The sequence below is a fragment of the Eptatretus burgeri genome, chromosome 8 (assembly GCF_056783735.1).
Source record: "Eptatretus burgeri isolate ZD-2024b chromosome 8, Ebu_testis_v1, whole genome shotgun sequence".
In the NCBI taxonomy this organism is placed as follows: domain Eukaryota; kingdom Metazoa; phylum Chordata; class Myxini; order Myxiniformes; family Myxinidae; genus Eptatretus; species Eptatretus burgeri.
The window spans coordinates 102,075,807-102,090,806 of record NC_140968.1 but is presented as its reverse complement, the minus strand read 5'-3'; the positions used below and the strand labels follow the sequence as shown (position 1 = coordinate 102,090,806).

General features: G+C 45.9%; 1 protein-coding gene across 1 annotated transcript in view; it reads right to left on the bottom strand.

Annotated features, from left to right (window-relative positions):
* The window catches only part of LOC147022440 (protein NDRG3-like), a 94,663-nt gene that overhangs the window by 12,028 nt on the left and 67,635 nt on the right, over window positions 1-15,000 (bottom strand). The window contains exons 14-15 of the mRNA XM_085893327.1: window positions 4,383-4,418; window positions 3,944-3,995 (exon numbers count right to left, since the gene is read on the bottom strand). Coding sequence (XP_085749453.1) covers window positions 3,944-3,995; window positions 4,383-4,418 — 88 coding nt within the window. The remainder of the gene's footprint in view (window positions 1-3,943; window positions 3,996-4,382; window positions 4,419-15,000) is intronic.

The window sequence follows — 15,000 nt, the reverse complement described above, 5'->3', positions numbered from 1 at the left end:
AGTGTGGACCTCAAATATCCGGGGCCTTCGCTCAAACCTTTCAGATCTTTCCATGCAGGTTGCCACTGACAAACCAGACATTATCTGCCTAACAGAAACTTTCCTCTCCCAAGACGTGTCTGACTCCCAAGTATCTCTCCCTGGTTACTCCCTCTTACGGTATGACAGACCTGAGCCTCGTCCTGGTGGAGGTGTTGCTCTCTTCATCAAAGACTCTATTCCTCACTCTCCCTGCACTGCTCTCACTCCCCCACACCCCCAGGAATACCTCTGGCTTCGGCTTCCCTCCACTCCCACCTCATGTTTATATGTGTACTGTACCGTCCACCGAACAGTGATGACTCCATCTACACCTCACTCTCCGAAAACATGGACCATCTTCTATCTTCTCATCCAAACTCTCTCTCTTCCTCTTATGTGGCAACTTCAATTGTCATCACGCCAGTTGGCTAGGTGTGGGTACCTCTCTCACCTGCCATGGGACATCAGCAAAAGCTTTCTGTGACTCATTGGGACTGACTCAATCGGTCAACTTCCCGACCCGGATCTCAACCAATGGTACTCCATCTCTTCTGGATCTGATTTTGACAAATTTCCCTGACAATATCTGCTGCTCTTCCTTCGCTCCAATCGGTTCTTCTGACCACGTCCTTATTAAAGTGGACATCTCTCTGGCTGTTATCAGAGAACCACCTCACCGCCGTCGAGTCTGGCATTTCACTCAAGCCGACTGGCAGGGTCTCCGAGCAGCCATCAAACTTACAGACTGGTCTCCTATCACTACTTTCTCAAACATCAACTCATCCTGGGAATTCTTTCAAAGAAACTTGCTCTCCCTCATGCACAGATTTATCCCCTCTCGTGTTCAGTTGTCTTACCCTTCCTCCCGCCCTTGGTTTACTGAAGCTTGTGGCGAGGCAGTTGTCCTGAAACAACTTGCCTTTGCCTCATGGAAAGCAAACCCAACTGAGGGCAATCTCAGTTCTTTCCACAAAGCTCGGAACAAGTGTGTATCTACCCTCAGGAGAGCCAGAAAACAACATCTTTCTCATCTCAAGTCTGAACCCTCAAACCTCTCTCCCTCCTCAAAATCCTGGTGGCGTTTAATCAAATCTGTTTCTGGTGTATGTTCCCCCTCCATCCCCTCCCTTACCTCAAATGGCCGCACTGCTGATTCCACACGTGATAAAGCTGAATGTCTAAACTCGGTGTTTGCAGCTAAATCTTGTGTCCCAAACCCATCACTATCTCTACCCACTTTACCCAGTCGCACCAAACTGTCCCTGGACTCTGTATCCTTTTCTCCTGACAAGGTGGAGAGCTTGCTTTCAAACCTCGAGTCAGATTCTGCAACCGGTCCAGACGGCATCAGCCCACGTGTCCTCAAAGCCTGCTCTTCTGCTCTTGCTCACCCTCTCTCTGTTCTATTCACCCTCTCATTTTCCCAAGGTCATCTGCCATCTGCTTGGAAATCTGCTAACATCACTGCCCTGCATAAAAAAGGTGCAAAAACAGATCCCTGTAACTACAGACCAATCAGCCTTCTCCCAATCATCAGCAAGGTCATGGAATCCATCATCGCTTCAGACATGAAATCCTTCCTCTTCTCCAATGGCTTGATTTCCAATCATCAATTTGGTTTCAGACCAGGTCACTCTACCCTAGATATGCTGCTACTGCTCTCCCATCAATGGATGGAGGTCCTCAATGCCAGACAGGAAATCCGAGCCGTATCCCTGGACATATCACGTGCTTTTGACACAGTCTGGCACCCTGCCCTACTCACCAAACTCTCTTCCCATGGTATTCAAGGCCATCTCCACTCATGGCTCGCAGACTTCCTCTCCTGTCGCAGTCAACGTGTGGCCCTAAATGGAGTTCTTTCATCCCCTCTTCCTGTGCAGGCTGGAGTTCCTCAAGGTAGCGTTCTGGGCCCTGTTCTTTTTCTGGTTTTCATCAATGATCTCTCGGACTCTCTGGAAAATCCTCTATTTCTCTTTGCCGATGACTCCACCCTCTGCCGTACCATCTGTCATCCCTCAGACCGGCAAGCAGCAGCTTCTTCGCTCACTGCAGATCTGGATAAAATCACAAACTGGTCCAACACGTGGAACATGTCTTTCAATCCAGACAAATCTCACACTCTCACTATGTCTCGTCGAAAGGACCGTTTACAAAACCCCCCCATCCACTTTCTCAACAATCCTCTGGAAGAAGTCTTTTCTTTCAAGCTTCTGGGTCTCACTATCTGCCATGACCTTTCCTGGGAAAGTCACATTTCCAACCTTGCCTCAAAAGCCAGTCGCCGACTGGGAATCCTCCGTCGTGCAAAGTCCTTCCTCGGCCCTCTTGAGCTCCTGACCACTTACAAAGCTTTTGTCCGTAGCCTGATGGAGTACTGCTCTCCCCTCTGGGCTGGTGCTCCTGCCTCCCACCTTTCTCGACTTCACGCTGTCGAAACCAGGGCTTTTAAGATCATTGGCATCTCCCGCAATGAAGCTGAGTCTTTGGGCCTCTCACTCAATCACCGCAGGTTGGTCGGTGGTCTTTCTGTCTTCTACCGACTCCTCTCCAGCCTTGCCCCCTGCTCTCTCTGTGATTTGTCCCAACCACATTTCCACAGGTCGCTCAAGGTCCGCCAACAACCCCCTTCTGGTAAAACTACCAAAATCACGAATCACTGCTCATCTTCACTCTTTCATTCCTCTTTTTTCCCGCCTTTGGAATAAACTTCCTCACTCTATTCTTTCCCATTCTTCCCTCCAGGCTTTCAAAACAGCTGTTCACCACCACCTCTTATCTTCCCCCATCCAAATCCTCGATCTTTTCTACCCCCGATAATCCACCCAAGCCCACTTCCTTCAATTCTCCTGCTTTCCTTCCTGAAAGTCCCTGAAATGTCCATCTTCCCCTCGCCATGTTCCCCGTCCCATCCCCATCCCTCTCCCTTCCACAGTTCACCTGTGTCTGTTCCCCAATGTTTTGTCCCTTCCACTCCCGCCCCTCTTGTCTCATGCCTCCTTGCTGTGAGTTGTGTGTTAGCTCTCATACGAGCCTCGACCAAGGTATACAAAAAAAAAAAAAAAAAAAAAAAAAAAATACATTTCCTGTTTACACACTCCTTGGTGGCACCTGTCGTACCCATGGAAAAATGTTGTTCGGAGTTTGGTTGTTGCACTAACTTATCCCAATGTTAGTTTTCCTATTGCATACGAGGACCAAACGTATGTGGAAGGTAATGGAAATAGAATGCTCGTTCCTGAGTAATCTTAAGGTTGAGAGTTTGAATGATTGACAGCGCATGTTCATCGCAAGGTCTCCTCGTCATTGCCGTCACTCGAGTGGAGGACGAGAATCGGGGCCTGCAATTTGCTCAGTGCAGACAGGTTGGTGACCTTGTGCTACTTTAACATCTCTCTTTTGGGTTTGTTCCTCTGCCCTCTTGCCTCCCTGCCCAATCCCCGACTCTCCAGGTCACAATATTCCATGAGAAATGCTTACCTAATGTAATCCCAGTCTGCAAGTCCAAGTTTAATGCTGACCACCATTTACAGATGGTTTTAACCTCAAATAAATGGATTTAATAAATAAATAAATAAATAAATAAATAAATAAAACACCCACAGCTCAAGATGTCAACAAGAAAACTGCTCAAGTGAACCCTCATCGTGTCCGGTGCACCAGCACACTGCCGATCTATCTCTGCTTAACTCGAGCCCAGAGAGAGAGGGAGAGGGAGGGGGGTGGAGTTCGATGGTCTCCAACGAAATAAAGTTAGTTTCTTCGAGCCTTGAAGTGAATGCAAACCACCACCACCCACCTCCCCTCCTCCACCTGACCCCCCACCATCATCAGTACGTTTGCTTCACATTGGTTTCATTGAATTTGACATTTCTTGAAAAGTTTTGAGCACAGCTTTGTATAAAGAAGTTGCGAGACTTACTGTGACCCATTCCTTGAACAAAGTACTTGAAAGCTTCTGTTAGTTTGTTTGGCTGCAAAGCAATGGAAAAACCAAACACTTCGGTGTACATTATCGGAAGACAAAGCTTTGTTCAAATCTACACAAATCTACAAAAGTTTATACACAAAAAAAATGTACAAAGAAATATATTGCTCATTATAATTTGAGTATTCTGATGAGATTTGAATCACTCTGTCAACAGGATGTAGTGCGCGTCAGTAACCGAACTTTCCTGCCACCCCTTTCCCAGGATAAATATTTAAATTATAAACGACAAACAAACCCAGCTATGAATGCAATATTGTGTTTCCAAAAATAATGCTGGAGTGGTACTGTCGTTTGGGCATTATGGACTGAATGGCTACTTCCCAGGTCTGTAATATCTCGTAATCAAAAGGTATTTTGTCAGAATGCATACCTGTGCGACTTGTGGCAACCCTCCACAATCTGACATCTGAAAAGAAAGAGAGAGAAACAAAACCACAAAGAAGTGAGTCACAATGTAACAAGGGACTTATGGGATGGTTCATGCTTTGAGGGGGTGGGGGGGGGGTACTCCAAACAAACCCTGCTGTATTGCTACCAAAAGGCATATCATTATTCACAAAATAATAATTTGTAACAATATTCTGTAGATTCTGATGTACCATGCTCTGTTACAGAGCGTCGGTGCTGCCAAAGAAGTTTATTGGAAAGTGTTATGCTGGAAAGTTTGCCATTGCCTTCCCAGCAGTAGAGTGGAGCAGGAATTTGCAATTTGTTCACGGTGTCGGCGATAGCTCGCCTGCACTTCACGGAGGACACCATGGGGATCCTTAACGTCCGCCAACTAACGCCGACAGACGGGGCTCCCAGTTTAACGCCCATCCGAGGGACGGCACACACCTTGATGATTCACCCTGACTGCGAAACACCGGAATGTGTGTTTATAGCTGGGTCAGGATTCAAACCCAGGCAAGACAGCTTTGAGGGATGTGTGCATACTTCGAGGACATCCTGCCAGGTCTTTGTAACAATCATGAAAAGATAATTAATAATAATTGATGTAGTGCAATTTATGTATTTATTTATTTTTGTTCAAAGGTCTTCTTTTCTAAATGACTAACTCTGAAACACTAAACAATTGTCATACATATAATAGCATACATAGGCCAACACCAAGCCGGGGATGAAAGAAAAAAAAACATATCAAATGATCTTCAACAAACAAACGATGAACTGAACCGAAAAACACTCCACAAGTAGCCGGAAAGGATTGGCAATAAAGTAACACAAAACGACGAGCCAGGAGTGACGCAAAGTCAAACTTGCACAACTGTGCCACTGATTGCTGAGCCTGACCTTCAATGGAGTAAAGAAGCCACCACACCCGATGAACGAGGATTTTGCTCATCACAATTGAAGGATCGTTATAATTATAGGGAAATACAACTCTCCTGAATATACAAAATGCCATCCACGTGCGAATTGGATGGAAAAACGTTCACTTGCATGGAGACAAGGACGAGTTGTACGGGCATCGAAAAAAAATCCAACGAGGCAGCGCTCGTTGGCAACGATGGGAATCCGCACACAAGGCCATGGGATGTACTCGTTCATGGTGTTATCCTGTGAGCACCTCACTCATGTGGCAAGATCTCATCCATTCAAAGAGCAAATACATCATTTGTTGGTTTCCTATTGTCTACAAAATATAAAGCGTCCACCACCTTTCAAATTTCTCACCTTTTGTTGCCTTATAGCCTGGGATTAAATTTCATTAAATCAGACTTTTTCCAGCTTTATTTACACATCGTAACCTACAACTTCCAAGTGAAAAGCAAAATTCAACTCCAGGGGGAGCACTCGGGAGAGTGCAAAACCTCCGCCGCCAATACTGCTGGGTCACTCAAGTGAACCTTATATCTTATTCATTAAATATGATGTCAACAGTGCTGAGAGTTATAGTTCTTTTCTCCAACATTTTTATTTGGGGGGGGGGGGTTGGAAATCACTTAAAACATGAAGAAATGCAAAAAAAAGGAAATCGAAATTTTGTTGAAAAAAAAGTTGCAAGGAGGGGGGGGTTGGAAATCACTTAAAACATGTACAAATGCAAAAAAAAACATTTTTTTTCTCTTACAATTTTTTGGGGAGGGGTTGGAAATCACTTAAAACTTGTAGAAATGCAAAAAAAAAAAAAAACTTTTTTCTCTAAATTTTTTTCTCAATTTTTTTTTTTTTGGGGGGGGGGTTGGAAATCACTTAAAACATGTAGAAATGCAAAAAAAATTCTCTTTTTTGGGGGGGGGTTGGAAATCACAAACCATGTGGAAATGCAAAAAAACAAAAAAATTTTCTCGAACAATTTTTTTTGGGGGGAGGTTGGAAATCACTTAAAACATGTAGAAATGCAAAAAAAATTGGGGGGTAATTTTTTTGGGGGGGTTGGAAATCACTTAAAACATGTAGAAATGCAAAAAAGAATTTCACTATTTTTTGGGGGGAGGGTAACAAATTTTTGGGGGGTTGGAAATCACTTAAAACATGTAGAAATGCAAAAAAGAATTTCACTATTTTTTGGGGGGGGTAACAAATTTTTGGGGGGGGTAACAATTTTTTGGGGGGGGTTGGAAATCACTTAAAACATGCAGGAATGCAAAAAAATAAAAATTCTCTAACAATTTTTTTTGGGGGGGTTGGGGGGGGGGACCAAGTCCAAAATCTAATGGCATGATCCTTGGACCATACCTAACTCCCCCACCAAATTTCGTCGAAATCCGTCGAGGAGTTTTTCCGTAATACTGTTCACAAACAAACAAACAAACAGAAAGGGGTGAAAACAGTAACCTCCATCCATCTTCGAAGATGGTGGAGGTTAACAAATTCCAGAAAATTAATTTTAAAAAATGCAAAACCAGAATATCTTGGTTGGCAAAAGAACGTTTGGAACAATCAGACACATGGAGATGGCAACTCGACTTGGAATGACATCACAAATTTACTCAGAACTTGCCTCAACAGCACAACCTTCCTTTACAATGGAGAGCACCATCGACAGATTTTCGGCATGGCAATGGGATCACCGGTACCCGTGGTCGTTGCAAACTTGATAATGGAACACTTTGAAAGCAAACTTTTCACCAAAAATGGGGCCTTGGTTGCCACGTTTCAGGGTCAGATATGTTGATGACACGTTTGCAATTGTACACCAGGACCATGCTGACCACCTTCTCGAGCAGCTGCGTCAGGTTCTTCCTCGCATTAAATTCACCGTGGAAATTGAACAATTCACAACAAGCTCATGTTCTAAGATGTGGAGGTTCAACGCCAACCAGATGGCACTATAAAAACGTCATTACTGTATATAAGAAACCCACACACACACACACAAACGAATCTACTGGACTCCAACTCATGCCACCCCATCACACCAAGCGCAGTGTTGCCCGCAACCTGACTTCCAGAGCTTGGCAGGTTTCATCCTCAAAAACGCTGCTATCAATGAAATTAGACGGGTAAGAGACATTCTAACATTAAATAGATATGACAAAAGAATGCTACCTGGACTTGGTGAACCAATGAGGACATAACAAAGAGAAGAGGAAGAAAAAGAATACGAGCATGGTTTCTGCGTCTCACCATATTACCCGGAATTATCGGAGAAGATTGGCAAAATCATACATAGTGCAGAAATCTGGGTAGCATACAAACCCCTCTACAGCATTCGTCATTCCATCACTAAATTGAAAGATAAAGTACCATTTGGGAGACGGATCAGATGTGGTATATCGCACGGCGTATATCGGGGAAATGGGAAGAAATTTAAAACGAAGGATGAATGAACATATCAGCGATACGAGGATGGGAAAGGCTTCACAATCAGCCATAGCAAGTCATTGCATCCATTCTGGTCACAGTTATGATGGACGTCGATGGAAGCAATACACATATTCTCGATGTCACGTCAAACAAACACATCTTGGCATGCTGAAGCACAGGATGACGGATTAACAGAAGAAACATTAAAACTTCCCACTCAGTACTTACTACCCCTTGATCCAGAAAGCAGAAAGTGGTCGCTGCAAACTCCAAAAACGAGGACGGTGTGGACCACAAATAACCCACAACGTGCCGAGAACATTGAGCCAAGAGGACACAGCAATCACTCGACCACAGATACGCCCCATCACACAATCTTCACCAGGGCAGACCCGCTCCACCCACATTCCATCCCCACCGACGACAGGACCACGTGACCACCATAACTTCCCAATTTTTAATGCACATACTTATTTCACCAGATCACGCAGAAAACAGATGCAGAGGGAACAGACAATCGATCAAGGATGGTTCGCGTTAACAGGGAGAAAAGTAATCATTCTGTTTTACACTCCGAACATCAATGTGTTGGACCGGAAAAGGATTAACACAAGGCAGAATAAAGCAGGCCACACACTCAATTGTTCACTGGGCTTTGAAGACATTCGTGTGTCATGAACGAAACATCACCTCGAGACTTGATCGGCTCATGCTTGTTTATATTAAATAACTGCGAGGTTGGTCGAGTTTTATCATCTTGGTTGGCTGTGCATTTAAATAAATATATATATATATATATATATATATATATATATATATATATATATATATATATATATGTGCACACATACACGAGCAAGTACAACCCGTCACTTCACTGACAGGGGGTTGAGAGAGGGAGGGAAGGGAGAGGAGGCAGGAGTGGGGAAAGCGAGGAAGGGGGAAGAGTGGGGAAGAGTGAGGAAGGGGGGTGGGAGAGGTGGGTCGAGCTATGCCTCACCAAATGTGGCTATTCCGTGGGAGGGAGGGATGTGAGAGAGAGAGAGAGAGAGAGAGAGAGAGAGAGAGAGAGAGAGAGAGAGAGAGAGAGAGAGAGAGAGAGAGAGAGAGAGAGAGAGAGAGAGAGAGAGAGAGAGAGAGAGAGAGAGAGAGAGAGAGAGAGAGAGAGAGAGAGAGAGAGAGAGAGAGAGATGAAAAAAAAAGAAGAGAGAAAGGTGAGAGGTGGAGTTGGTAAAGAGAATGATATGTTGCACTTAATGACCGAACACACACAAAAACAAACTCATGTCAGAACAGCTGTACACATAATGACACAACAGAGTTTATAAAGTAATCCGCTGGCACATCTGGAAAAACTTTGATGTCCCAGTTCCAGAAAATGTATGGGAACATGAACCAAAAGTAATCACTGAAAACATGGAAGTACCTACCGCTCACGTACGAACTAATGATCCCATCGAGCGTGAACATCGAAACCAAAGCGTTGTGACCAGATATCATACTTAGGTTCAAAAAACAAACACAAAAGAGAAGAAGGCATTGCTTATTGGGGTGTTAATAGCAGTGATTTTGGATGAAATGAGGCAAAAATCAAGAAAATTCCCAAACACCAAGACCTCAAGAATGAAGTGAGAAGATCCTGGAAGCTGAAGAATGCCAAAATTGTTCCAGTGATAGCTGGACCTCCAGGAATGATGACGAAGAACCTCATAGAGATATTAAACATAGGGGCAGTACCCCTGGGCGCTCACCTGGTAGTGGCTGGATAAGATAACCAGGCAACCACTGGTAGGCATGGATGACCCACAAAATACATAATGGAGAAGAAAGTAAATACCGATGGATTTTTTTTTTTTTAATGACATGAACAAACCTTAGTACATCACTGGTGAAACAGGTGTAAGGGAGAACAAAGGAAAACCTGAAAGAACCTCCATAACATATGGGATGAAATTTTACCACCACGGCACCCGTAACAGTCATGACATGTCCACACACCCACGGAGAGTCCGTACAGATCCAAATCTAATCTGTATTAATGGACATATGGAACGACGTCTGTGTGTGCTGTAAACATTCCTCTACCATGTAGTAACTGTCGACCGTGCATCCCGTTCAGGACACAAACTGCATCGCTGTACAGCTCGGTAAGTGGCTGAAGCACTCGATCACTCCAACGGAACGCCTGGCTTGGTAAGCAATTACCAGTTTCCCCCGATACAACTTTGCACCCAGAGACGCCCGTGCAATGTTCAAATTGGACGAATCAACACTTCTTGGGGGAGTCGGAACTGCTGATACTTTCAAATCTGGAGCTTACATCCAGGCTAAAAAACGTGGTGGCTTCATACCCCAGCGAGGTTACCCAGGTTGCCCAGGCCTCAAGACCCCAGACAGCAAGGTGGCTGATGAAGGATATAATTAAATAAGGCTGTTTATTATCTTCAAAATTGATGTTTTAATAAACCCAAACACCCAATTTTCACTCTTGCACTTCCTTGGAGTTTTCTAAGTATGCATGGAAAGTTTCAGGCTGCTCGGTTTTATAGTTTTGGAGTTATGGAGGACGGACACACACACACACACACACACACACATCTATCTATGTATCTAATACCTTATAAAGAGAACATTGTTATTCTATTTCTGCATTACGCTTGGTGATTGACCATTCCAACCCATTGATTTCAGTACTTGGTATTGTAGACATTGCACAGTTTAAGTAGCTTGCTTTCAACTAGCTCTGATAAGTTGTTATAGAGCCATTTCAAACCCCTTCTCTCCACCGATTCGTGGAGATAACGACGGACTGAAAGTGAAACGAGGAAGTAGAGAGCTCCAACGTGTGCCGGCATATCCGAGATCATCCGCAGAAGGTAAGATAAACCTTATCTCCATGCAATGCACTAACGATGCATGTAAAATTGTGGGTAAAAATGGCAATATCTTCATGCAATAATGATATTTCCATTTACATGTGACTCTATTCTCTATTATGGTTAGTGAAACCCATTCATTTGAGGACTTGATTCCATATCCGTCACGACACAACTTGCAAGTTTGACACCCTCTTCTCCGTAGATGTCCCAAACACCATCAAAGCGAAGGCGAAGCACGAGTCATATTGTTACGAATTTGGAAGCTGACTGCACTCAGCATTCAGGTCCTTATAGAACAGTTATATCGGTAAGTATGTGTTTCTAGTTCGGGTCCCGTCCCGAGTCTAATGGGAATTAAATGTTCATGCGCTGCGGAGTTATTTTGATAGTTAGGATTTTTACATCAACGACAACAATGCCCACCTTCACTTTCACACGACAACACTCTGCTCGCGGCATTCTTCACGCGCTCACCAGCGAGCGCGTGCGTGGGCAGAGTTTAACAGGCATGGCGTCCCACTTTAGCCAATCGGCAAGGAGCGGCGCGTCTCACCCGCCCCGTTTGACTCAACACGATCGCCATTACGCACATGGCCGAAGGCGAGGAGGTGGGCGGAGCCACAAACGCCTCCGCTCGGGACTTCGCCCAGAAGGGTGGGAATTGCCCCGCCTACCGTGGGCCTGTCCAATGGAGGACGGCCAGGGAATCGCGCGATGGTTCCGACCAATGAGGAGGCGAGTGGCCAGGAGAAGAAGCCCCTCCCTCCTGATGAGAAAGTGTGGTTGTCTGGACCAGCGTTCGAGAGACTGTGCTGGTGGCAGGAGCGTTCTGTATGGTGCGGAGAACGTCAAGGTCGCGTCGCCTCGTCGCCTCATCTGGCCTGCCAGTGTTCTGACTGATCCACCTTCGCGCCGGCTGGCGTCCATCATTGCACTGTGTTGCGGGTTCGAGTCCTGCCAAACCGGATCATCGAAAACCGCACGAGGTGGAGAGGTACGAGACAGGTTCTCCCCTTCGGCTCACCTTCCCTCCCGAGCTGAAGGGCCGAATAAAGGCCGCAGCCATCATTTATTTTGGGTGTGTGCGTGTGTGTTTGTCAGCCCAGTCTACAAGTAGGAATTGTTTAAGTGCCTTGTACATTATTTGCATTTCATTTCTTATAGTCGGATAACTCTGCTCTTTGCGTGTTCCCTCCCCCCCCCCCCCCCAGTATAAATAAATCCTCTGTTAAATGTTTCAGCCCATTTCTGTGTTTTCTTTATTGGTTTAGCACAGTGTGTGTTGGTGGATTAAAAAGCACCTTCATGCCGTAGTTGTGCATTTGGACCGACGGGACCTCGGTCACCATCCGCTCGGGTCACGCACGGGTCGAGCACGGTAACGGCTCGTCCCGTTCGAGCTCCCACGACAGTGTGAATTCCTCGGTAGCTCGCCACGTGGGTCTCTAGGTATTTTGAAGTTTGGCAAATAACCCTTTCCCACGCGGTTGAATTATTGACGATTCACGGTCCTGTAAGGGACCCGTACCTTCGGAGTTATCGGAAAGGTACGATCTCGATTCCGGGTGTTCAGAGGAACCGACTCCACTGCTCCATCTTGCGGTTGTGCTCGCCACCGATACCCGGCCCCACAACAATATTAGTAGGAAATCTCCCGGTGCAACAAAGCAAGCAAAGTATAGAGCATCACACGCCAACATCACCCCATCTGCCTGTCCACCAGGTATGTGCTACAGTCACGATTTAGGTGACAAATATGATATGACGGCTGCTAAATTATATGTTGCCTGCTCACGGGTCGGAACACCAACCAACATGCACATATATAGAGAAGGGGACAAAACACATAATATTGTGTGTAGAGAAGTGTTGCTCTTGCAGACTTGAGCAAATGCTTAACCTGGCGACCTAGTGAGGACCAGCAAAGTGGAAAAGTCAGATTTCTCTACAACCTCATACTCTTATTATATTTACATATTTATGCTCCATCTGAGCATGCGCCCATCAACGACGGGTTCCCTGCTTGTATGTATATGGATATATATATATATATATATATATATATATATATATATATATATATATATATATATATATATATATTGTTACGTTTGAGGGGGGGTATGCATTCAAAGGGTAATTAGGATGTTTAATTAGGTATGCCATGCTGTTCGAGTTTACCAGGATCTCGATGTAATAAGTAGCAATTCAGTGGTGATAAGTTGTCTAGTAAATGTTCATTTCTTCAAGGGGGAAATGATAAATGTCACGTAATTAGATAGGGACACGGGATAGGGTAAGTGTGTCTGCGTAAACCCCTTTTGGTATTCTCTGAAGACTGGCCGTGATGTCACAGGACAGTGCAGCGGATGGCTCCGCCCCGTGATCACGATTGGCGGAGGGCGATGGCGGTGGGCCAATAAACGGCTCGATTGGGAGTGACGAGGACGAAGGATAAAAAGGTTCTGTTCGGGGTCGAAAAGGAAGAAGAAGAAGATTACAACCAGAACGATCGTGTTTTTTTGGTGTGGAAGCTGTGGCGGCAGAGAGCGTCCTGGCTGCTGTGCTGAGTCGATCGTGCTCTTGATCGTGTCTGGGAGCCTTGCCGAGCCTCGTGCCTCGCCTCGGTTGGCTCTGGGGTTCTGCTGACTCGGAGTGCGGGGTCGGGCAGCGGGCGGACCTGCCTCCCTCTCCTGTTCGCTGCTTGGAGTGGGAGCTGGTTCCCTGGCGGCTGTGGGCGGACTTGGGCCAGGACCAGGAGGTCGACAGCACCGCGGTTTCTCCTGCCCCCCCCCCCCGACGAGAGCAAGGCCAGCTCGTCCGGCACCGATCCAGGGACAGTTGCGTCCACACCACGGTCCAGCCTGACCACCAGAAATAGCTACGTTTTGTGTGTGTGTGTGTGTGTGTGTGTGTGTGTGTGTGTGTGTGTGTGTGTGTGTGTGTGTGTGTGTGTGTGTGTGTGTGTGTGTGTGTGTGTGTGTGTGTGTGTGTGTGTGTGTGTGCGCGCTTGGCGCCTTAGAGGGATTGAGAACTGTATATTCATTGGAATTGTCTGTGTTTTTCCCCACGCCCGATCCCACACCATCCCGTCGAATCGCCCCGGATCCCTCTTCTTGCCGAGTCTTGTTATTTCTGGTAATGATTAGAAAAACAAATAAACATCATCAACTCAGTGAAAAGTGACTCGTGCCACCTTCCTCGTCCCGTTTGTGGTCGAGCGATTAGAACCGCCATGTTTGGGTTATAAACAAATAAATCGCCTCCATCGTTTCGGCTCATTCTACGTTGGCGGGACTGTTCAAGTCCCGTGGACGTCACATTGGTGTCAGGAGTGGGATGTTCGAACCCCTCTAAATCATATACCAGGATTAAAATCTCGCCACGAATTGGAATATAAAATTACGACAGAGAAGAGCGCGAGCGCGGGAAAATTTTGGCGGGATTTTTCAAATTTAAATTAATTGGCGGAAAACGGGACTTCTGCACCATGGCGGATGTGCAGATGTTTGAGGAGGAAGGCCACGTGTCTGGCAGCGAGTTGGGGGAAGAGGGGAGAGACGGGGGTAGGGTTGGAACCTCCCCCATTCCGAGCGTGGACCGTGCTTCATCGCCCGTAACGGAGCCGGCAGCGCCGGTAACCGGCACGATGACGATCTGGACAATGTTGGAACGTTTAATGAGTGCAATTACAGCACAGGGGGCAAAAATGACGGCACAGGGGGCACAAATGGCAGAAATGACGGCACAAATGGAAAATCAATTTGTGACACAGAGGGCAGACATGACGGCACAAATGGCAAAAATGACGGCACAGGGGGCAGAAATGACAGATCAATTGGGGGTAATGGGGGTACAGTTGGGTGCACGGATTGATTTAATGAGGGATGAATTGGGGGAAAAGATGGAGAAAATGAAAACTGAGATGCAGGAGTGTGTGGAAGTTAAATTGGGAGAAATACAAAGTAAATTCGAGGATAGATTGGAGGAAACAAAGGTAGAAATTACATTGGAGGGGGAAAATATATGGAAAAAATTGGTAGATAAAATTGATGCAACGAACATTCGGGTTGATAAAGTGGATGAAAGCCTGGAACGTCATCGTGCCTGTGTGGATGCTCGTATGAAGCTGCAAGTTGAAGAGTGGGGAGAGCTGAGGAAGCAAGGGATGAATTTGGTGGAGGAGGTAAAAGGATTGGAGGCTCGTTTGGAAGAACAAGAAAAAATTATGAGCCAAGATGAAGTCTTGGATAAAGGCCTGGTAGAGCCGTCTTTTGTAAGTAGAGTGTCCGGGTTGGTTGAGGAGCAGCTACAAACTCGCGACGGAGCCTTGGAGGAGGTTGTGCGGGCCCAGAA